Consider the following 24,854-nt stretch of genomic DNA (forward strand, 5'->3'; position numbering starts at 1 on the left):
TTTCTTCCATCCAGCCACTCTTCTACCCAAATTGCTAACTTATCCCCCCACACCTATAGAGATATTTTTTTTTAACAAGCCTTTTTATAAGGCACCTTATCAAATACTTTCTGAAAATCCAGATACTCCAAATCTACACCTTTACCCTCATCTACATAAGCATTAACCTTTTCAAAGAATGTCAAAAGATTTGTAAGGCAAGATTTTCCCTTAGTGAAATCATGTTGACTATCCAATAAAATTTTAAATTTTGTTAAATCACTTTGCAAAGCATCTTTAATCAGACTTTCTAAAACTTTTCCCACAAGTGATGTAAGACAAATGGGCCTATAATTACTGGGACAATTTTTATCTTATCTCTTAAAAAGAGGATCGACATTCCTCTGGTACCTGCTCACTATTCATGGACTTACAAAAAATAGTAGCAAGTGGCTTATCTATTTAATCCTTAACCCCTTTCAAAACCCTTGGGGAAATATTATCTGACCCAGGAGCCTTTTCTTCTTTAAACTTCCCAGTGTTTTCTTAACAAGCTCAGAATTAATGCAATCATCTTGTTCAACCTTGTTTCCATCAATCAACTATTTAAGATGAGGAATACTGCATAAATCTTCATTAGTAAACAGTGAAGAAAAAGCAGAATTTAATAACCCAGCCATCTTATAATCATCAGATACGAGCCTTCCCTTATTATCCCGCAAGGGTCCTACCCCCATCCTAACATTTTGTTTACCCTTAATGTATTTAAAGTATTCCTTACTGTTATTTTTAACATTTTCAGACAAACATTTCTCGTACATCCTTTTTGATGTCCTTATTTCCTATTTCACCAACTTTCCTGATCTTTTATAATCTGCACATATGTAGCTGGAGCTAATTTTTGAAATGATAGACTAGAGTGAAGGAAGCTAGTAACAGCTCTTACCTTTTTAGAACTAAGAAATATGAGTTATATTTCTATACGGTTGCTTATTAATTTCCCAATTCTCAGTGTTCGATAAGAGACAAACAGACAAAACTGTCCGTTTTATTTAGTCTTTATTTTTAGTAACAATTAAGACACATCACAGAACTATTAAATACTGTTTCTTTTATGCTTAATCAGTGTAAAATAAGCAGAAAGTTTCTCTCGAAATATATTAACCGAAGAAAACAATAAAACTGATGTTTTTCCACACCAAAAGGAATTTCCCAAACCTACGTCTGAGAAATTTGAAATGTTTTACAGTTTTTTTTCACTCGTGTTCATACACCCAAGGCTTTCCTAGAACGGTTCATTATAGAATTCTTATTGCATAGAATGGGAGATGCATGTACTTAGCCATAAAACAGAGCGTAATCTACTATTGATTTTCGATCATTCAATGCCAAGTTAACGATCATATAAAATAGCACTTCCCTCCAAGATATACATTTTACCTTCTATTAAGATCACATATAGCATTTCAGTTCGGTTATGACAAAAGAAATGTGTATGTTTTCACTGTTGGGCTCAAAAGTAAAAATTGATTTTAAGTATCTTATATTTTGCCATTATTATTTTGTGATAGCTTATATATATAGTATTGGAAATAATTGTGGAAACATGCAGATTGTACTCATAAAGGAGTCACTAACAATAAGTAATTGCAAACTTAATAGTAGCCCGGCAATGGCCAGGTGGTTAGGGCGCTCGATTCGCAATTTGCGGGTCGTGGGTTCGAATCCCCATCCCACCAAACATGCTCGCCTATTCAGCCGTGGGGGCGTTATAATGTGACGGTCAATCCCACTATTCGTTGGTAAAAGAGTAGCCCAAGAGTTGGCGGTGGGTGATGATGACTAGTTGCCTTCCCTTTAGTCTTACACTGCTAAATTAGGGACGGCTAGCGCAGATAGCCCTCGTGTAGCTTTGCGCGAAATTCAAAATCAAACAAACTAAATAGTAAATTTATAATTAGTAAAATGCATTGTTTAAAGAAAACCCAAAAGAAAAAAGCGTATAATTTGTACTACACACTAGTATTTTGTATCTGTTTCAAGCAAAGCAGTACACATTGTTTTTATACTACCATAAGTTTGTCTGGTTGCCATTTGACCTTCATCTTTAGTATAAGCCATATAGCCTTATTAAATATTTATATCGGAATTGTGTTCAGGTCAAGCCGTGGTCACTAGTGTTCCATGAGCTTCGTTTCTTATAGGGATTATTTCATTATATTTGATGCATACTTGGGATCATTGTATTGCTGGAAGATGAATTCCTGGCCAATAGGTCTTGTTCTTGAGGGAATGGCACGAAATTTAAGATTTTGATTGTACCTGTCAGAAGTCAGGGTGTCATCAACTTTGTATATATCTCCAATACCTTGAACTGAGATGTAGTCCACACTTGTATTGATCCCTCTTATGCTTCACTATAGATGTTGTATGTTGACTAGGATACCGTTCTTCTCATCCAACAAATTATCATTAAATGTTGTCAAACAATTTGAATACGGATTCCTCTGGACAACGCACTCTTCTCCAGCATTATTCATCCCATTTTTTAAGACTGATGTCCATTTCACCTTTTTGATTGGTTATCTCAACTAAGCAATGGTTTTTGAGCACCTTCAAATCCATTTAGGTCATTTTGTGCTAACTTTTTTCACATTGCTCTGGAGTTAACTTTAACACGTGTACACCTAGATAATTGACAAGAACTCAACAAATTGTTGTGTATTACATAAAGAGCATACCGTGAGTTAACTAATTAATATCACTTTTAACGAGATTGTGCTTTTTTTTATCAACGGTACTAGTTTCATGAAGACTACTTTCTTCAGAGTTTCCATACAGCTCCTATTGAAACATAAAATTTAGTCTCAGCTCTCGCATGTTGTATTTCTGACCAGGGAGCTATGAGTGCATAAATCACAATACTACTGAGAATAATGTAATTACCTGTACTCTTACAGATATTATGTAATGACAGCCAGTTAGGGTGTACACTATCAACATAGAATTTTGTTGCAATCCAATATTATTTGTAATTTATTTTATTCCTATTTTATTCAATGTAAAAAAAAGAAGAGAAATATGTCCTATAAGTAGCTTTCTCAGAGGAGCGATTGAGGATAACTCAGAATTTTATTAACACACTGATTTTAAACATCGGTACTCGGTGTTGAAGCGAGATGCCATGAAGTGTAAAGACTTGAAGCCATCTCTACTAAGCCTAAACTGAATGATTAATCATTTGCTCTTCAGATCACATCAGATACCTTGTTTGCATGAAAATGATCTAAGGGAAGACATTATTTTAAAATAGTGATTTTTTTCTTTGTCGAAGTTTAAATATTATTGATTTTCATTATTCTTTAACTGTTTTGTGCGTGTGTTTCCTTGTCAACACATTTTATTTTTGGTCTTTGTTTCTGGTATATATATGTATATTAACAAGCTCCCTGAGCAAAATAGATTTGATTCCTTGTATATATATATATTTATGTGTGTATGTATCTATGTATACATAATATTTTCTTACTTCAACATGTACAGCGTTTTCACTTAAATTAGTGTTCAGGGTAGTAACGTCTAAATGTCTAGTTTCATCGCTTTTAAAATAATGTAATACTGATTTTATTTCAAGGGTAATAGCATTTTCTTATATTCAATGTGTAGGCAGGGTTTGGAAGATTTCAGTGGATTGTGTTTATGATCCTTGGGTTAGGATTAGCTGCTGATTCCATTGAAGTCTTGGTGATAGCTTATATCCTTCCCAGTGCTGAAAGAGAGCTCTGCATGGAAGCTTCACAGAAAGGATGGCTAGGTAGGTACAGCTATGTATATCTATATCATTTTGTGAACGATGACAATTCACGGAGAGTTTTTCTAAAGTTCTCAAATATTTTGGAGATCAAATGATCATAAACGTTATCCCAACCTAAAGAAAAATAATAAAAGTTTGTCAGCTTAGATTCAAAGTGTTAAGCTCAACAAATTTGGTTTTAATAGGAAAGTCGCCAGCGATACGTCATTGCGTTCTTCTTTCTTAATTGACTCTAGTATTATGCAAGCTTATTCTCGAGCTTTTGAATTTAAATAGCTTTAACAAATGGACAAAAGTGCTGACTGTGCACATTTACTCACTAGAAGGAATCGGCAGAATTCTGATCTGCATTCAACTGACTTTTTCAAAATTTTATAAAAATATTCACCTGTCGGATTTTTAGAAGTTCTGAATTTATAAACTTTTGTTGCAGCAGTAACCAGTCTACTTGCCGGTTATTCTGTTCTGAGGTTATAAACTTTTTAGCAAGATTAACCAGTCTACTCTGCGGTTATTCTGTCCTGAGTTTATAAACTTTTGTAGCAGTATTAAGTAGTCTACTTATCGGTTATTCTGTCATGAGGTTATAAACTTTTGTAGCAACATTAACCAGTCTACTTGCCGGTTATTCTGTCATGAAGTTATAAACTTTTGTAGCAACATTAACCAGTCTACTTGCCGGTTATTCTGTCCTGAGTTTATGAAGTTTAGTAGCAACATTAACCAGTCTACTTGCCGGTTTGAAGTTTAGTGGCAATGTTAACCAGTCTACTTGCCGGTTATTCTGTCCTGAGTTTATGAAGTTTAGTAGGGACAGAATAACCGGCAAGTAGACTGGTTAACATTGACTAAACTTCATAAACTCAGGCAATGTTAACACATCTAGTTGGTAGATCTTTTTTTCCCTGACCTTTTATTGCAACATTACTCATTTACTCGTAGGATTTTCTGACCTATGTTTATTAATTTTTAGCAACAGGAATCCGTATACTGCCTAAACGTATAAAGTTTATCAAGTTTCGCGGCGATATAACTCGTGTACTTTTCGGATTTTCTGTCCCAAGTTTATAAAATTTTCTAAAGTAACGTAATTCGTCTACTCGCCCGATTTTCTGCTTATTATGTTTACTTCATAAACAAACAAACAAACAAAAAAACGCTCATCAATTGGTACATGATTTCGTTATATTTGGCGTTTTAGAATACTAACAAAAATAATTCTAGGATATTCCATCACAAATTGTAACTGCCGTTTAAAAGAATTCCAAGAAATAAAAGAGAACTTAATTTTATGCATGAATAATAGACGAAGGTTTTAATCATCTTACCCGAATTGAAATTAAAACTCATAGAAACCCATATCTCTTATTGCAGTTGAAATAATTGTACCAGAATGAACGCACGCTGTTTAGCAGGTTAAATTTCAGTGGACACATGTTTTAAAAAAGTAGAATAGTTGACTGTTCATTGCAGAAATAAAAAGATCAAATGTTGTACGTCGTTTTAACTCAATGAAACTAACTGTAGAAATCCAGTATAGCAAAGGTCTGAAATTCCCTTTCCTTCATGTATCAAAGTAAAATTATAAAGTGTTTCTATCCAAATATCTGAATGTTTACACATGAAGCTAACCTTATTTCGTTTAAGTTTAAATCACTAAACTCGTTCACCAACTCTTGAAGTTTCTATTATTAACTAATTTCTTTCCGAATTATCCACTAACATCCACGTATTATGAATTCTAATTAATTTTAGAGTATTACAATTAACACTTTCTAGAATATTCTTACTTGAGAAATTTTAAGGGCTTTTGACTGGCAATCAGGAAATACTCTATAGCATAAATCGCGTGATATTACATGGGCATAACCAATATGAACCACTTTATCGTTCATATTGATTAAATTTGAAAATAATTGAAAATTAAATAGATGCTTTGATTAAAAAACAACTCACCTTCTTGTATCATTATCACAAAGAAATCGTTTGAATATTGTAATACAATATTAGGTAATTAGAATTTTATAAGGAGTTTCTTGTGAAAACCAATACGCTTTTGTATAAAATAAAGATTTCTTGGTTGTTATTTACAATTATGTTTTATAATGCTGGTTCACAGGCGAAATTGTTGTATTATTTCACTGAATGCAAGGTCAGCGCTCAGACCTAGAATATACTGTAAAGAAAACTATGGTTAGATGATTGTTTGAATGTACAGGTGTGTTTGTTAAACTATGGTTAGATAATTGTTTGAATGTACAGGTGTGTTTGTTAAACTATGGTTAGATAATTGTTTGAATGTACAGGTGTGTTTGTTAAACTATGGTTAGATAATTGTTTGAATGTACAGGTGTGTTTGTTAAACTATGGTTAGATAATTGTTTGAATGTACAGGTGTGTTTGTTAAAACTATGGTTAGATAATTGTTTGAATGTTCAGGTGTGTTTGTTAAACTATGGTTAGATAGTTGTTTGAATGTACAGGTGTGTTTGTTATAGTGTTATTATGATTATTTTGTTCATTTCAGAAGTCAGGAAAGACTTACAGTGGTTAGTGTCTTACTAAAGGAATACAAAAGAAAGAGTTTGATTGCAATAAATGAGTTTACGTATTTATATATATTTCCAACCTCAATGTTTAAATCAATTTTAAGATTTTGAAGTTACATAGGAAAGTGAAAATGAAAGTGGGTAAAAAAGGAATTGTGTTATGACACCTAGAGAAAGTCAAACTTAAGCTGTTCTGTTCATTGGATAGTTTACGGCAAGTTAGTCGTTAAAATTTAATATTCTATAATTCCAACAAATCAACAACATGTTACTTTTTGTCAAGTGTGCAAGATATATGTATCAACCCAAAAAAAATCTTAAAAAGCGCAGTACACAAAACTAACCCTAATTAAGTGGCTACAGTATAACAGTACACTTTTATTTCTACCTCAAATTACGGATCCACAGAAAGAAGATCATGAAAGAGGTTTAGCTGCCGGAAGTCCCAAAAGTAAATCGGTTTCAATTCGCGCGTCATATGGCGTACGAAGATGTATTGGACACAAAAACATAAACGGTATAAAAGGTGATTTGGCAGAGATAAGAATGATTTCAACAGCTAAACGGTTATTTTCGCTAGAAAATGCGAACTCAAAAGGAGTGGTGTAAAGTACCACTATAGCATGGTGTAAGGTAACAATAATTATTAATGTAACCTTGACGATTACATTTATTTGATGGTGTTTTACTTCAGCCCAAGATTTTGGCTAAATGTATGTTAAGGGCGGTTCAAATTTGTTTTTATCAATGTGGCTTTGTGCAGTTTGCATTAAACTTGGATGAAACAGGACAAGAGGCGGAGAACACTTGCTATCTCACTCCTAGATCTCAAAGAACCTTTTGACTCGGTTGGCCATTTCAAATCTCATAGATAGCCTTAAACACTTTCGAATTCACCCGCGTTTTATGACTGTTGTGGATCAGATGTATAGAGATGCCAACACATCTTTGTGGATAGAGATTTAGCAGCCTGTAGAACCAACATTATGCATAAAGTTAAACAAGGCAATATATTTCCGTTATCCTTTTCAATATCAAATCAGACAACTAGAAAGGATGAGTAGAAGGGTAACTACAGATGGCGTGAAACATCCTATTTCCAACCCATCTTATGCCAATGATACCGCTTTTCCTGCTAAAGATCGTTCAAGGTTCCGAATAATGCAGGAGGTAGAAGAAAAGTACCAAAAGTATGCAGGAAGTTGTCTGGACATTGTCAACAGTACCGGAATGTTCAACAGAGAAAACAACGAAACATTTTCAACGATTATCATGTTAAAAAACAAGCAACAAACTGACATTTGATACAGATACGAATTCCATACGCTGTTGTATAAAAACTTATTCGGCAGTTTTGTGATTCCTTTGGTAATGTTTATGTCTAAAATATGCTGTTTTTAACGAGCGCTTGATAACATCTTTTTTTAGACGCTTACAGCCATAACATTGCACATAATTTTTTTCTTATGGTCAATTATTATAATGTAGGTATAATTTTCTTATTATAGAACATTACAATACTTAGTTGGAAGTCAGTCGGGTATGAATTTGTTAAAATGTGACAGTTCATCTCACGGTTTATAAAGCTAGACATAATGCAGACCACAAAGCTTTTCGATCGTTCGCCACCAGACGTGCTGGGGTTTCTCAAAATCACCACATAAATCTCCTAGATGAGCAGAACCACCGCTGATAACGGAAGATGAATGAATAACAACGGAGTGACCTTTTATCTGTATAAAGAGATTAATTTTTTAAACTGTATCACAAACTTGCAATATACTAAATATTAAATTCAAGGGAGATAATGCAGGATTTGAAAAAATATATTTGTTTATGCATGAAAAATGATGATCCTGTTTTTTCTGATAATTAGATGAACCTTTGAAAACCAAAAATAAAATTTCCTATAAACGAATTTTTCTCTTCAGTGGATGAATAACTTGAATAAAATCTTATAAAGAACGTTAATTGTCTTCTTTAATAATGTTATGTTTGAAATCACGCATGTGCATAAACTACTTTTGTTATCTTTTTATTCTAAGTATGACTATCATTTTTAACTAAGTAAAAGAATTGGGTAGGCGAGGAAAATACAAATATAAAAGAAGGCAAAAAAGTTGTTCTCAAATCCATAAATAAATTTATTTCAGTTTAGCTAGTGTTTAACCTTGTTTTTCTTTTTCATTATTATTTCTACTAGTTTTATTTCACCAGTGGGTCAGCGCTAATTTACGGACTTACAACGCCAAAATCCTGGATTCGATTCCCTTTGGTGTACAGAGCGCAGACTGCTTACTGTGTAAACTTCCGCTAAAACAAGAACTTGTCTTAACAATAATCAGCTCTACTAATATAGCGACAGACGTAGCACAAAAAACTATTTTCAACTCTACTTAAAATTTCTTGTTACAATGGTTTTTGCATCAACTAGAATTTGGAGAGAAAAAAATCAGCAGCAAATCTGTTTAGTATTTTCCAGCAAATAGTATCTAAGATATCTTTCTTCCACATAAACATAACAAACACATCAGTTTATCACAGTAGAAATGTTGGAGTAGACTTTTCATGTCCCTGGTGGCTAAGCGGTAAGTATAAGAGCTTATAACGCTAAAAATCGGGATTGGAAACCTGAGGTGGGCAGAGCACAGATAACCCATTGTGTAGCTCTGTGGTTAACAACCAACCAATAGTACTTTAGTCTAGTGCTTCTTAACTAACATATCTTTCAAAGCTCGAATATTACCAGACTCGTAGAGGTTTTCACTTGAATGGTTTATGACATTATGAGTCAGTTTTGGTTAGTGGACATAGACGATTTAAAACAGCATAAACATTTAGTTTGTGTGTGTATATATGTATATATTACTTCTTTAGAGTCACTCTTGAGTCACAAACTAATTTAAGGCCTGTTGTATTCAGAAGTTAACATCATATATAATTCTACTGTAATAATCAAGAAATCTTGAATATATTTTACATTACTAAAAACGAAATCAAACTTGAAAGGTGATAAGAAGAATTACGATAAGTTAAAATTGAACCTTTCCCATTACAGCTGAAAATGTTATGGTTATGACTGAACATTTTTGACAGTAATAAAATACTTCCAAAACATTTGAAGGACGTAGCCCAAAATCTGGTTTTCAATGTGTTTTGTGATTTTATCAGTTTTCGCCAGCATAATCAACATTTGGGCAACATATGAGGGAAACGTAATACACGTTCCTATAAAACTTTTCAAATTGTGCCAAAAAGATAAAAAAGACATATATAAGAAATATATATCCGTAACATAAAAAATATAACCAATCCTACACTAATATAAACATATTAAGTTGCAGCGCTATTCAAATACGCAAAAAAAAGTGAACATGACTGTTAAAGAGATAAAACTTACGTAACGATTTAGTCAAACAACTTTGTTAGAATCTTTCATTTTACTCAAACCGAAGAAGATCAAAGGTCAGCGTTGAAAACTACTGTACTAAGTAACGTTGGATTAACTAGAATGATCTTCACTAAAAGTAACATAACGTTAGATTGACTAGAATGATCTTCACTAAAAGTAACGTAACGTTAGATTGACTAGAATGATCTTCACTAAAAGTAACGTAACGTTAGATTAACTAGAATGATCTTCACTAAAAGTAACATAACGTTAGATTGACTAGAATGATCTTGTTACTTTTAGTGAAGATCATTCTAGTCAATCTAACGTTATGTTACTTTTAGTGAATCTAACGTTACTTTTAGTGAAGATCATTCTAGTCAATCTAACGTTACTTTACGTTACTTTTAGTGAAGATCATTCTAGTCAATCTAACGTTACTTTACTTTTAGTGAAGATCATTCTAGTTTTGTTATTTTTACATTTAGTTACTTTTAGTGAAGATCATTCTAGTCAATCTAACGTTACGTTACTTTTAGTGAAGATCATTCTAGTCAATCTAACGTTATGTTACTTTTAGTGAAGATCATTCTAGTTAATCTAACGTTACTTTTAGTGAAGATCATTCTAGTCAATCTAACGTTACGATAGATTGACTAGAGTGATCTTCACTAAAAGTAACGTAACGTTAGATTGACTAGAATGATCTTCACTAAAATACAATGTTGCAAGGCGTAAAGTTAGTGTGATCAAAACGACCTGTTTGTTTACACTGTACATAAATCATTTGAGAAGGAATGTAACATTTGTATGACCCTAGGATGACGTTCAATATTTTAGAATGTTGTTACGTCAGCAAGTAGAGCAGTCGTCAAAGAGCTCACTGGTGGGTAGCATAAAAATAAACAGCGTTCAAATCAATATCTTACTGCCTACTTACAGAGCCGTAGATTTGATACGTAAATTTACTCTTTACGGCAGCGCCCTCTTTAGGTATATTATCTTACAATATCATCGTGTTTTTGTAATAAATAAACTTAGTATTCTTAAAATTGTTTAATCTCGAAGTCTAAGTTCAAGGGATGTCCACTTTATTCTACACTTTGATCAACTTGTGTTATTAGGCTATACTAGTTTCGTGTTTTACATTTTAAAGTAAAATTTGGTGAGCTCGCAAGAACTATAAATAAAGGTCGTATTTTAATACCATTGATTAATCTATGTAAATATAATAGTACTATCTGTTGTCTGTTATATGTCCATGTAACTACTTTGCAGGGTGTGGATGGATCTTCACCAAATTTCGTATGGAGGTTTATTTGGTCTATGGAAGATACTTACAAAATTTCAAGTTTGCAGTTTTTATGGGCGTTTTTTACTACTCTTTCGCCGTCCCCCAGTGGCACAGCGGTATGTCTGCGGACTTACAACGCTAGAATCCGGGTTTCGATAGCCCATTGTGTAGCTTTGTGCTTAATTAAAAACAAACAAATAAACTCTTTCGCTCCTGTTGATGGATCTTCACCAAATTTGGCATGAAGGTTTGTTGGGTCCATGGGGAGATACATGCAAATTTGCGGTTTCATATTTTGTGTTTTGCTATTTTTACGGGCGTTTTTGCGTTTTTTACAATTACATATAAGGGAAGCAACTTTTCATGTCTTAAGATAATCTTTCATTAATCGTGAATTTACATAACTTCCGTTTTTTTTTCAAGTTTGTCCCCTTAAAAACAGTTCATTGCAGTGACACGTCTGCTATTTTGACTTATCCTGTCAAATGCAAATTTTCACGAGCATAACTGTGGTATTCATGGATGGGACTGACTTGCCAACAAGTATCAGATAAATTATTCTGCAATAACGACCAGAATTTGCCCAAGAAATTTACAAATGTTCTTGTGAGAGAGACATTTAGACTGAGATTTCTCTTTAGTGTGTAAGTAACAAAGCTGGGCACGTTTTGAACAAACGAACAGGATCTTTATTCAGGCAACAAAAAAGTAGACGGACCTTTCTCATTTAGTTGGTGTTACGCCTCTTTTCTCTCAGGATTGAATGCTCTAATATAAATACAATGATCATTTAAAAAGAAAACAGGTCCTTCCTATAGGTTGACAAATTGAGAACAGAACTAAGAAAATATGCTTGATTCCAGAATGTTAACTTGCTTTCTTTGTCTAGTGGAATACATTAATTCATGACCTTTGTTTTCAGACAGCATTGACAGGCTAACTTTCAGTCAATATCATAATCAGCCAAGGGTATTCCAGTTCTAGCCCATTCAAATGGAATGTTTTATATCCTTGTAGGCAGTCGTCATCTATTAATGTGAACAAAGAATAAAGTAACGAGAACAAAGTAATGTTAGTAGCCTCCAAGACAGTGAAAAACTAAATAATCAAATATTTTAAAGGCTCCTGTATTACTTAAAAGTAAAAAGTACAAATCACATAGAAAACATAGGGTATACGCACATATTCTCTCCTTTCTTTCTCTCAGGCCTGTACTCAAGCCAATATTTACTATTAAGTTTGAAAACAATCATCTTTAAACCTGCAACATTATACAGGAGTATGATAACTTTACTTTATATCTAGAAAAACTCATATACCACAGAAACAGAAGAAGCCCTTCAACATAGATCTAGAATGTGTGGCCACATGCTTACATTCACACAAAGTATAATCAAGACAATATAAGGAAAAATTACAAACAAAATACAGAGTTATACTACCACTAACATAAAAGAAACTAATCATTAAAAATGAAATAAGAGGAAACGGTATCGGAACACACAAAAAATCTTTTAACATTAATTGACATGTTAACTTTCAGTTTAACAAATAGTTACATTAATACTGTGCTTCTCCGTCACATTAGGAAGACAGCACAGCATAACAGTTCCTTGAACAAAGAGGAAACCGAAACATTTTAAAGCTAAAAAACTTTATTCTTAATTACAAAGAAAATATCACCAAGAAAAACTTTAAATCTGGCTTATTCACATATGATCACATGCGTGAAAGAGTGAAGGTATCATCATGACAAAGGAACATAAAATAAATACATATATACACTTATTCCCAGATACTGTCCGAGACATCACTTCCTCTAGCCACAACTTTGCAAACAGAGCCTCCAGCATCACCATCATCTTCCAATTTGGTGGTAGTCGATGCCTCGAGGTCTGCATTGATCCTCACCAGGTTTGTTTGGCCTCGACTAGCCTCTCCTGCAGGTGCCAATTCTCTTCCTCATATCTCAATGGAGGTGTGGCCCTTTGCCTTAGCTGATCCTTATCCCAGTTTACAGAGGGCCCAAGCCTTTGTCCACTCAAAGGCCATCTCCTGAAAGTGCCATTTGAGCAGAATCTGCCCTACCATGGGTTGGTTCATAATCACTTTTAGTGACTTGGAAGGGAAGTCCTCCCTTGGTCACTTTTGGGATGTTCCCCTAATTCCTTGGGCAGAGGTAGTGTGGCGACTATGTCAGTGTAAGATCTTCTTGGTTTGATCATTGGTACCAGCCCTCTAGGTTGAAGCTCTCTGGATCACAAGCAACTTGGCCTGAGGAGATGTCAGTGCCAGCCCAATCACTGAATTGATGAGTTCTCTGAATTTGGTAATGTTGACCAGCAACATGGCTTCATCCACGGGCTCATATACAGGGAGTATAAAGCTGACATCTTCAATCTCAGCAGTGATTGCATGCCACTCACTGTATAGGAAGCCTTGAGCATCCTGGATAATTGTCCTACTGATGATTCCTCAGTGAGGAATAACGATAAACATAAGGGATCTGATTCACCTGGTAAAGTTCCGTTTACTAAAAGTAAACTGATAGCTGAGCAAGAAAAAGATCTGCAGATTTCTTCACTATTTAAATATGCACTCCCAAAAGATGAATTGGAGAGAGTTCCAAATGGTTATTTTGTCAAAAATGGTATGCTTATGAGGAAATGGAGACCACCAGATGTGCCAGCTTCAGAGGATTGAACCATTGTTTATCAAATTGTTATTCCCAAAGCATATCCTTCTGAAATATTGAAAGTTGCCCATGAACTCCCCATGGGAGGTCATTTAGGTATCAACAAGACATGTGGCAAAATTATGATACATTTGTTTTGGCCAAAAATTAGGCAAGACGTTTCTCAGTTTTGCAAAACTTGTCATACCTGTCAGTTGGTCGGAAAACCTAACCAGAAAATTCATGTTGCTCCTTTGAAACCTATCCCAGCTTTTGATGACATATGCATGAAACTTATTGACGTGCATCACACACTTTCACATTATCTTGCATCTGCTGTATCTCATACATTAGAAGAGTAACTCATTAGAGTTACAGGTATAGACCAGTCCAGCCAGATCCCAGTTACTACTGTGTTGCTGGTATGCACCACAACCACACTCACTGTCCATGTGTAGCACCTTTTCTATCACTGTAATGTCTTTCCAAGCTGCTGCCAGAAAAATCCTGTGCATAGACCATTGTCAGTCACTGCACATACTCATGGTGGTAGTATGTACCCCATGCGAGAGACTGCATAGTCCTGCCCACTCACTGGAAGCCAGTTTTCTTGCCTGATATTTCCATTCTGTGTGAGTGGCTGTTTGGCACCCTCTTTGTTTTGGTTTAGCCTACCATAGTGGAGGTACCTTCATCACACCCTTTGTCAGTGGCGTTATTACTACAGATGTCACTGAACTATATTTTACATAATGTGTCTTTTTTAAAATTTATATTTTAAGTAATAAATTTGACGACGTTTATTTCACTTTGACCAATCCGAGGTCCTCTATAGCATGTGATTTTATTAGGTCCAAAGCGAGACAGAAAATCTGTATGTAGCATTGGCAAGGTTTTGCTTTCACGGCTAGCGACACTGGTCGTTGCTAGGAGCTTGATTTTTTATTTTTTTCTTTGTATTGTTTATGGCTCATTATTGTAATTCTATGTAAGAAGTAAAGTAAAAGATTAAAAGCTGGTATACACACATAATTACTGTTTTGATATACCTAAACCCAAAAGAATTTTAGAACTACTTCTTACGATGTAAATATCAATGCGCTAGTGATTTACTCAGCTATGACGTTCCGGGTTAAGCACAACTAATTTACATATATCAAATGTGCGTTACATCCACGGAGATTACTTAGGATTTCGCTTTGGAAACTTAAAAGGTGTTTTATAATTGTAAGAATATTTTTTAATGTGCTGGTGATTAGCAAAACAGTGTTACTAAGTAATATTAGCTTTCAATCAGAGCAAGCTGCCCACTTAGAGCAAAACCGTGGATGTTTGGAACTGCACTGGAAAGTTTCAAATAGTAAAACAACGGCTTCAGGCGTTAACTCCGAAATAGAAGTTTTACAGTAGAGTAATAGAAAATGCAAGAATAAGAAAAGATCGGCTAAGCTCTTAAGCACTGAACAGGTTACCCACAGTAATACAAACTAAGAAGAATAGAAAGATAGTTATAGTTGTTATATACCTCCCTGATGGGAAGTTTTATGGCAGAATAAATGAAGGTGTTAAAAGAATAGAAAGACAGTTGTAATTATTTCTCTAATGAGAATAACCATGGTGGAATAAACGAAAATATGACGGGAAGAAAAGGGTGGCCATAGCTTATAACCCCCTAATAAGAGCTGAATGGCAGAATAGCCGAAGTTACTATAGAAAGAGTAAATATACACAGAGGGCTATCTGTGCTTTGCCCACCCCGGCTATCGAAACCCGGTTTCTAGCTGTATAAGTCCGCAGACATACCGGGGGCTATAGAATAAGAAGGACAGTCGTAACTCTTAACTCTGTAATGAGGAGTTCAACAAAATGTTTCACAGATCTTATTGTTTTTTTTAACAGAAAGTGAGATTATTAAAACATTTCTTCTATAATGAAAAAACAAACAAACAGAAGTTGATTTATTTATTAATAATTCAGTGGAAAATAATTACATCTATCTTATTCGATGACGAGGAACCATTTTGAGACTAATAATGGCTGGAGACGGCTTGAATGGGTAATGAAGAAAAACTTTAATATAAGTTTTAATTTATAAAAACTAAATTGTTTTGATTAAAAACTTCTTTTGAAATGTCTAATAATACTATTGTTATCGAAATTTCCATTATTTTAAACGTGTTTAATTTTCTAAGCAAATTCAAATCCAAGAATATGCCAACAGTTCTGGCATTATAAGTAACACTTCTTGAATATATTTAGAAGGAGAAAAAATAATATTATAGCATAATATTGTATTGTATAATATTATTGTTTGTTCTAAGAGTAAAAGTCAAGAATGTAAATTTAAACAACTGTTCGAATGCCGTATTATTGGCTGAACTTATTTATCACCAGAGGGACATAAGCAAGATAAATTCAACTACTTACTAGGGTGTTGATCAACAGCTGCTTTTCTTCACTAACAAGCGGTATTGACATTGTCACTTTTAGTAATTAGCTCATTATTGGTCAAGAGGAAGTCAGCATTGCCACATTTTTACTGACTATAAATTTATTTTATAGTATGACCTCGTCAACAATGATAGAGTAATTGTTTCATATTTGTATTGCCACATTTTTACTGACTCTAAATTGATCTTATATTGTGACCTCGTTAACAATGATAGAGTGATTGTTTCATAACTGTATGCATGGAAGTTTTAATTAATATTCTTGAAGACATTTATTTTACATGGTTACAGCGATTTAGTTTATAAAATAACTACAGAAGTTTTATGGAAATTTGTAGTTATGTTGAAGTGATTAAATTATGTTGAAAGGCCTAAAATTTTCTTTATTTTGAGATAGTGCGTTTTCTCGGTATATTTAGACATTACATTTGATTAAAGTCATTTGGATTCAGTCCAGTTTCAATAAGAAATTAAATTCATTTCTGTGATACAAATACAAGTCTTTATTTTATCATTTTTGTAGTGGGGATATCTTTCTTGGGAATGATGATAGGAGGGCTTGTATGGGGAATTCTTGCGGACAAAATTGGCCGCAGGAGGACGCTACTGTCTGCTCTTTCGGCTAATGCAATATTTGCATTAATTACCGCCTTCATGCCTACCTACGGTTTATTTATGTTGACCCGACTCTGCAGTGGTATTGGGTAAGTACAGAAAACTATAAAAATTTCCGAAACAATTTGTAAAACTACTTTTGCTGATGTAAACTTTCGAAAATATTCTTTTTATTTTAAAAAAATCAACAATCTTTAATAAACAACCGTAGTACAACAACTTGTTTGAATTTTTTTTGTATATAAAACTCTTCAAGTTAAACTTGAAGATGGAATAAATCACTTCTGGGAACTTACTTTAATTTACAGAGTAGGCGGATCTCTTCCGATTGTGTTCACATACTATAGTGAATTTCTAATCAGAAGGCATAGAGGGCGCCATCTCAGCTGGTTGCTGATATTTTGGGGTGTAGGTGGCGTATTTGTCGCCCTCATGGCATGGGCAATAATACCTCGAACAGGTAAGTTTACTGTTGAACAAAAATGTATGAAATATTAAACATCTGAAAATATCAACAATCTGGTTTTAAAACTCAATATTAGGTGAAAAATAGTAATAATGTGATTTTCATAAGTTTAAGTACGGTATTGAAAAACACAAAATTATCCATAAAAACAGAAAAAAAACAACACCAAAACTGATTGTTTCACAAATTCAGTCATGTTCCTGCTACACAGTTTCAATTACTGTTAACTTATCGTGATCAAACATAACAGAACAATCAAGTGTTTTCAAACTCTTATCAAGTAACGTTATCCTGAAAAAACAACAACAACAAAAAACGGTGGCTCTGTCGGTTACAGTCATGTTTTTAACTCCTTAGTAAGTCTGAGGTGACCTTTATTTTAATAGGAAATGGCTCCTCAGTGGCACAGCGGTATGTCTGCGGACTTACAACGCCAGAAACCGGGTTTCTATACCTGTGGTGGGTAGAGCACAGATAGCCCATTGTGTAGCTTTGTGCTTAACTTCAAACAAACAATAATATAAATTAATGTGTATGTGTTATATGGCTAGGATGTATTAAGTTAAATATGTTTTTACAATACCCTGTATGTGAAAAGACAAAATTGAAGTTTATTAATAAAAACGCAATTTTTTTTTATCAGTTGTAATGGCATAAAAAATAACAATTTTTACACATTTCTGAAATATTGCTAGGAACGAAACGTTATGCATATTTTTTACTTATTGAACTTTTCAGGTTTTACTATTCTTCTGTCAGAGAAACTTCACTTTGCAAGCTGGCGAATCTTTTTGGTAATATGTGCCCTTCCTGCTGTCATATCTTCAATTGGACTGTTTTTTCTTCCAGAGAGTCCAAGATTTCTTTTGGAGGTATATGTTTCAATATTCTATTGCATGAAACAGTTAGGATTAGTTAGTAAACATATACTATTTATTAGAAGCCAGGTTTTGAAAATTACCATGGTGTTTTTGTTTCTCCTTTGTGAACTCTACAAATCTCATCTCTACACAGTAAACAAGTGATCATTTGCAAGCCAGGTTTTGAAAATTACCATGGTATTTTTGTTTCCCCTTTGTGAACTCTACAAATCTCATCTCTACACAGTAAACAAGTGATCATTTGCTTACTCGTTTTTCTAACCATATTTTTGGGTCTGCTGTCAAGTTGTTTCAGAAAAATGGTAAATACATTTTCGCTCACTCATTCCAATATTGCAAAAACGGTATCTTAACTGTTCATTCAAGGGTAAATATTATTCCGATTACGTGCCCAAAAAAGTCCATGAGTAATTATGAGAGTTTGAAAATTCGGGAAGAATTTTGGGTCAAGGAAGAGGGAAAAGGAAAAAAAATACGGAAGGAAAAGAAGAGAGGAAAAATAAGAAAGAAAAGAAAAGGAACGTAAAAGAGAGAGAGAGAGAGAAAAAAAAAAGGAAATAGAAAAAGAGTGAAAAAGAAACTATATTGACTATTGGGTTTTGTCATGGAAGCTGCGCCACTCCGGCTGTTGTCAATCGGTCAGACATGGTGAAAGACTAGGTAAGAAATTTAGAATGCTTGATAGAGGGTGCGGGTAATAACATCTGATTTGAAAAATAATATTTACTTTTGTTGGCAGTGTGTAAAAATGTAAGAGTAAGTGCATTATGTAAATTAAAAGTGCATTAGAATCACAGTTGGGAGATTTTTTATGCTGTTGTAATCAAATAACTTTAAACGACTGGGAATGAGATAAAAAAGAAGAATCGTCTTTAAGTTACTGATTCATTTTCTTGAGCAACTGCTTATATGATTTTCACGGTATTTAGTTTGTTGACCCGCATCGGTCGATAATTGTGTAATTTTCATCAAACCATTGATCTGTATTTTAAAATAACGTACCAATCCAAATAGCTTTGCCCCACCAGTGGTTTCGAAACTCGTGGTGGCAGAGCACAGATAGCCCAATGTGTAGCTTTGTGCTTAATACAAACAAACAAACCAAACAATTTTAATTTCAACTCTAATTACACAGGCCTGCGAATTGAAACTTCATAAAAGTTGCTTTGGTTTTAATAACTAATTTTCCACAATTCAGCTACACAGATTTCGAAAATAATATTATTATTTTTTTTCTATCACGGAAGAATTTTTTACAAATCTGGAATAAAAAACAATTCTTACTTATATCAAATTATTATTTCGTTTACCACAATGAACATTTCTATTATTATGTTTCTTAACAAAAATACAAACAAACTGAAGAATAGTCAAGTTTGATGTCAAACGAATATGCATACTCATTTATCCTGATTTGTGTGTGTGTGAAATCTACGTCTTTTAGTCTCAAAACTACGTGCTGTCGTCTTTCTTTTATGTATTGCGTTATGATGTTTTGTGGAAAAATCTGTACGTGATGGAGGAAAATGGGTATCATTTTCGGATTCAGCGTACAGGAATTACTGTAGAACATGTAAAAATATCAAGACAATCGCAGACCTGTGTTATTTTTACCTTATTTACTGCAGATGTATCAACTAATCCTAATACAAATCGCAAAACTTCTGTAATTGGTATAAAAAACCACATTACGTTAGTGACATAAGTTTCAGAAGCTGGAATTTTTTTATAGTATTTTTAAACGAGCTTATTAGAACGTATTGATCTCTCTGCATGTATGGCTGTGCGCTACTAAATCCTTTGTCCATATCTGACATGTTCATGCGTATGACGTAAATGATATTAAACTTTTGGTAGTTTTATAATAAGAACATAGCCCCACAGTGATGCTAAGGAAGTATCTTACCTTCACTTTTATGCCCACCGGTCGTTCAGCGGTAAGTTTGAGGACTTATAGCGCTAAAATTCGGGGTTCAGTTCATACGTTTGGTTGAGCACAGGGAGCTCATTGTATAAGCTTGTGCTTAACAAAATTTACAACCTATCCGATCTAAGTTGATCGTATATTTCATTTTCACAGATAGGATTTGAACAGGGGATAAAATTTGGCACACAATAGTACTATTAGGATGGAGACAGCGTGATTCAGTTGCTTTGTGCTTTGGACTCGTAGTCGGATGGTTTCGAGTCCGACACTTACTCACGACATGCTGTTGTGTCTTCGAGCAAGACACTTTACCCCGATTGTTTCAGTTTACTCAGTTGTATGATGGGTACCAGTTGATAGATGGAAGGTTAATCTGCGATGGACCGCCATCCCGTCCAGGGAAAATGTGTCACCATTCTCATACATTTGTGCCGATATAGTCGGCATTCAGCATCAATTCCAAAGGGATTTCCGTGTGTGTATGTGTGTGGCCCCAATAAGAATAACGGTTAAACTGTTATCCTCCAAAGACTCAACTCCAACGTGTCATGGAAATATGAACAAAGCATTTACTAAGTCTTATAAGTTCCCCTCCCCAACTCAAACTCAGCGGTAAGTCAGCTGACTTACAATGCTAAAAACCGGGTTTCGATACTCGTGGCGGGAACAGCACAGATAGCTCATTGTGTTGCTTTGTGACTTACAGCAAGGAGTCTTATCAAATTGTTTTCGCTACTTTGTTTCAACAACTTCCACTGTAATTCTAATTAATTGGCTTACTTTTATTTCTTATAAAACAAAGCTATTTCTGTTAATCATTTTTATACCAGTGAGGGGAACAGTTAAACTAGATGTTTTCTTTAATGGTAATGCATGTTCAAGGTCTACTTTGTAGGATAAGCTCGGTAAAATGTTTACTATTTTTATACTCTTTATAGAAAGGACGTGACGGTGAAGCAATGGTCATTTATCAAAACATCTTCAAAACCAACCATGCTCACTCACCAGGATCAGAGTACCAGGTATGTGAAGATAAAGAGTTCATTCTACTAACTATAAGGTCCAGTCTACTAATTCCAAAGTTCAATCTACTAACGATAAGGTCGAGTCTACTAATTCCAAAGTTCAATATATTGATTGTGATGTCCAGTCTACAATAATTTCGAGATACAGTCTGTACTGATAACAAAATTCAGTCTGTATACTGTTTTCAGGATTCGGTCTATATATTGATTGCAAGGTCCAATCTACTAATTCCAATGTTCAGTGTACCAATTTACAAAATTCAGTCTACTAATTTTTAAAATCATTTTACTGATTTCAAAGTTCAGCCTACAATAATTTCGAGGTTCACTCTATATACTGATTTCAGGATTCGGTGTATATACTGATTGCAAGGCCAAGTCTATAAATGTTAAATTTAGTCTACTAATTCCAGTGTTCAGTCTACTAATTCCAAGGTTCATGATATATGTATATATATGTATTAATATTAGGGTTCAATAATAAAGTAATTCACTCTATACTAATAACAAGGCTCAGTCAAATGATTCCAAGGTTTTTAGAAGAACGACAGTTTGAGAACAAATGATGTTTGTGAGTAAAGTTAACTAATAGATTTGACATTTGAACTGTGTTACTTGAAACTTCAATATTCTTAAACACACATAACCAAGACAATTTCTGTCGTATTTTATTAGTTAACAGTTGTGCGTGATTCTACATTTAATATACTTAAATAACGTTTCAGTCATGCCTGATCATTGGTACATCATCAATAACTGTTTATATTCACAGATGTTTGGTGTTGGTAATCGTAAAAGTTTGACTAGTTTTTTTTTCTAGTATGAGTGTAATTTAGTGATGAGTTCATTAAATCGCTATTCTAGTGCAAAAATATCACAGTATAAGATCTTAAGCTAGGAAACATTAAGAAGCATTCCGTTACAGTTAGCGATGTTTAAAAAAACAGTTCTTAACTTTTCTAATACTGATTCCAACAGTGGCATTAATGGAATTTTTACAACACATTTTTGTACTCTGGTGTCGACGCGGAAGACCATATTTTATCATTTCAATACCTACAGCACCAAAGGTAGAGAAGCATGAAACTTAATCGACTTAAAGCCAGCAGCAACAATCTAATTATCACATTTAAAGTTTTTTTAGAAACATATAAATAAATTCCTTCTAGCCTTTTCGTCATGCATTCACTGCGTTGTTTTTTCTAGCTTTCTGACATGGAAATGCCAACAAGACAACTGTTTACCATCCCTTTGCCGACCAGGAGAGGTCTTCTTGCGGAATTAATCGATGCCTTAGATTCAGTAAGTGCTGGTCGAAACGCTTTGTTGGAGTTTTTATTACATAGTCATAAGGACTTACGTTAAGCTCTAGAATAGATTTGGAAAGAATAAGGAGCGTGTTATGATTGGTTGGTATTCATTTAAATTAGGAGTTAGTGAATAATGGAGTGACTCGATAATCAAACGCTGGTTTGATGATATGTGGGAAAGAAAAAACGTTGCTATTACTGTGGGATGATGACCATTCGTGGCTGGAGTGAATATAGTAGTGATAAACAACGGTTAGTATTAGATTATGAACGCTTTAAAAATTGAAATAATTTCTGGAGTTTGTGTGAAGATAATAGTGCCTTAAAGCTTCATTATCTGAAAATGCTGTTTATGAAGTAATCATAAGATAGTCTCGTTCAATTATTGGTATCGTTGTCACGTGTAAACTTGAGCTAATATAAAATATCAACAACCATGTGGAGATCGTTATGTTGTTTTTTAATTAAATATTTAGTAGTCTGCGATTATATATATTGTGTTTTGCAGTTCGAATGTCTAATTTTTTCCACTTACAATGAAATGTACCTATATCTAAATTATTAATTTTTTGTTCTGATTTCCGCTTTTCTTCATTAGTTCTGGAATTCTCTGATGCAGATCGTTTGTCGTCCTTACACTCGAATAACTGCGGTGTTACTCGTGGTTTGGGTAACAACTGCTTTTGGGTAAGCATTACCTCAGAGCTCCTTTCCGATTTGGAGTTTCTAGGGTGCATTGTATGTATGTAAAAAAAGTATTCATTAAACACTGAGCAAGACATTACTATTTTTGAATGTAAATTTAAAATTATCGAATGAAAGCTATAATTGTAATGTTACTCTGACATATATCGGTTGTGTGGGCAGCTGGTTGAACGAATATTTTTATTGATAACTGTATTTTCAATGTTTTTTGTTTATCTTTATTATGATTAGGAGCCTATACGATCACGTAAGTATATTTATTAATTAGTTACCTTTTTTTCTTGAAGATGGCAGCAGATTAGCAGCTGAAAACATATGTTAAAAACTAGTTGTAAATAATGTCTAGTAATAAAAAAAATATTCAGCTAAACAATAATTAAACGATTACTAACCAGTCGCCACAAACATAACGTAAGTGTTTATTTATTTTATGTCATTACATATGCAAATGAAGTATTCTCTTAGATTGTTTTTTTGTTTAAATTCCTAAAAGAGCCAATGGTGGTTAGCTTCATAGTTTAAATTTGTGAGTATGTTTTACTCAGGTACCCCTTATCTTTTATATGAGGGCGTAAGATAAAATACTTGATATTTAATTAAAGAGGTTTTGAGAATTGAAAACTCATGTATATTAAGAAGAATTCCTGAAAAGAAAAAAAAATAATATTAATATAACTTTTATGGCGTCATCTAGTGAGAATAAATATTTTTTTAATTTACATTTTACTCTTTTGAATAAAAACTCAAAATTTTCCCAACTAAACACAGTTTTCACCCCCTATAATGGATTTTACAACATATTGAAATGTAAAAAATACAAAAAGTGCTGCTATATCATAATTTCAACTTTACGTATCATGATAAAAGTGGGATTTTAATTTATGGTATTTTAGTAGATTTTTTTTTTCTTCACACTGATTTTTTTAGTTTTATGGGAGATAAATCAAACATTCTTACACCAAAGAAACTATGTAACCTTGTCACAGTTAATACAGCTCGAAAACTGCAGATTGTAGTATGAATTTTGTTGCCGAATATGAAACATGATTAATACTATAACTTTTGTAATTATTTAACCTTTTGACGTGTGATTTCACACATGCAGCTTTTACGGGATGTCCATTTGGTTCCCAGAATACATCAAGAAGATTACAGTGGACGAGTTTCGTGCCCGAGCTTCTAGTGAGGTCAACAAGACTATCCACAACACAGTATTCAATAACACCATGGAAAATATCCATTATTATAACACTTACTTCGAAAATGTACGTTTTGAGGACATGGTGCTGAGCCACTGTACGTTTACCAATTGTACATTTCTAAATTGTACGTTCAGTGATGTACGCTCCAGTAAAACGTTCTTTCGCCGAACTGAATTCTACAGTGCTTACTTCTACGATACTGATTTCCATGAATATCGATTTCAGGATTGTAACTTGGAGAATTCTCATTTTATCAGCACGACGGCTGGTTGCACCATCGACTTTGATATCAACTACAACCTCCAAACAGTATTTCTCGAGAATCTCTTCGCTCAGATGGCTATCATCCCAGGCAATATTTTGTCTTCTTATGTTATTGACCGTCTTGGAAGAGTGAAAACCATGGGTAAGTAACTTGTATTTCACTGTTCATAAATTTATTATACGACCTACATTATATTTCATTTTATTTTCTTGTAATGCTCACAAAGTTAATCAAAACCGATGTAGTAAGGCATAGTAACAAAATTATAATTCACATGCAGCTATAAAGTGTAGGTTATAGAAATGAG

At 33.7% G+C, this 24,854-nt stretch overlaps 1 protein-coding gene across 7 annotated transcripts in view; it reads left to right on the forward strand.

Annotated features, from left to right (window-relative positions):
• The window catches only part of LOC106461484 (synaptic vesicle glycoprotein 2C-like), a 64,432-nt gene that overhangs the window by 27,064 nt on the left and 12,514 nt on the right, over nt 1-24,854 (forward strand). For 6 of the 7 annotated variants that reach the window (XR_002610992.1, XM_022388453.1, XM_013921308.2 and 3 more), the window contains exons 3-10: nt 3,646-3,793; nt 16,675-16,855; nt 17,075-17,226; nt 17,971-18,104; nt 20,979-21,062; nt 22,272-22,367; nt 22,974-23,062; nt 24,186-24,688. Coding sequence is in view for 6 of the 7 variants with exons in the window: in XM_022388453.1 (XP_022244161.1) it covers nt 3,646-3,793; nt 16,675-16,855; nt 17,075-17,226; nt 17,971-18,104; nt 20,979-21,062; nt 22,272-22,367; nt 22,974-23,062; nt 24,186-24,688 (1,387 nt within the window). In the remaining variant the exon portion in view is untranslated. The remainder of the gene's footprint in view (nt 1-3,645; nt 3,794-16,674; nt 16,856-17,074; nt 17,227-17,970; nt 18,105-20,978; nt 21,063-22,271; nt 22,368-22,973; nt 23,063-24,185; nt 24,689-24,854) is intronic. The other variant, XM_022388458.1, reaches the window with a different exon arrangement.

This window comes from Limulus polyphemus, unplaced genomic scaffold (genome assembly GCF_000517525.1).
Source record: "Limulus polyphemus unplaced genomic scaffold, Limulus_polyphemus-2.1.2 Scaffold970, whole genome shotgun sequence".
Taxonomy (NCBI): domain Eukaryota; kingdom Metazoa; phylum Arthropoda; class Merostomata; order Xiphosura; family Limulidae; genus Limulus; species Limulus polyphemus.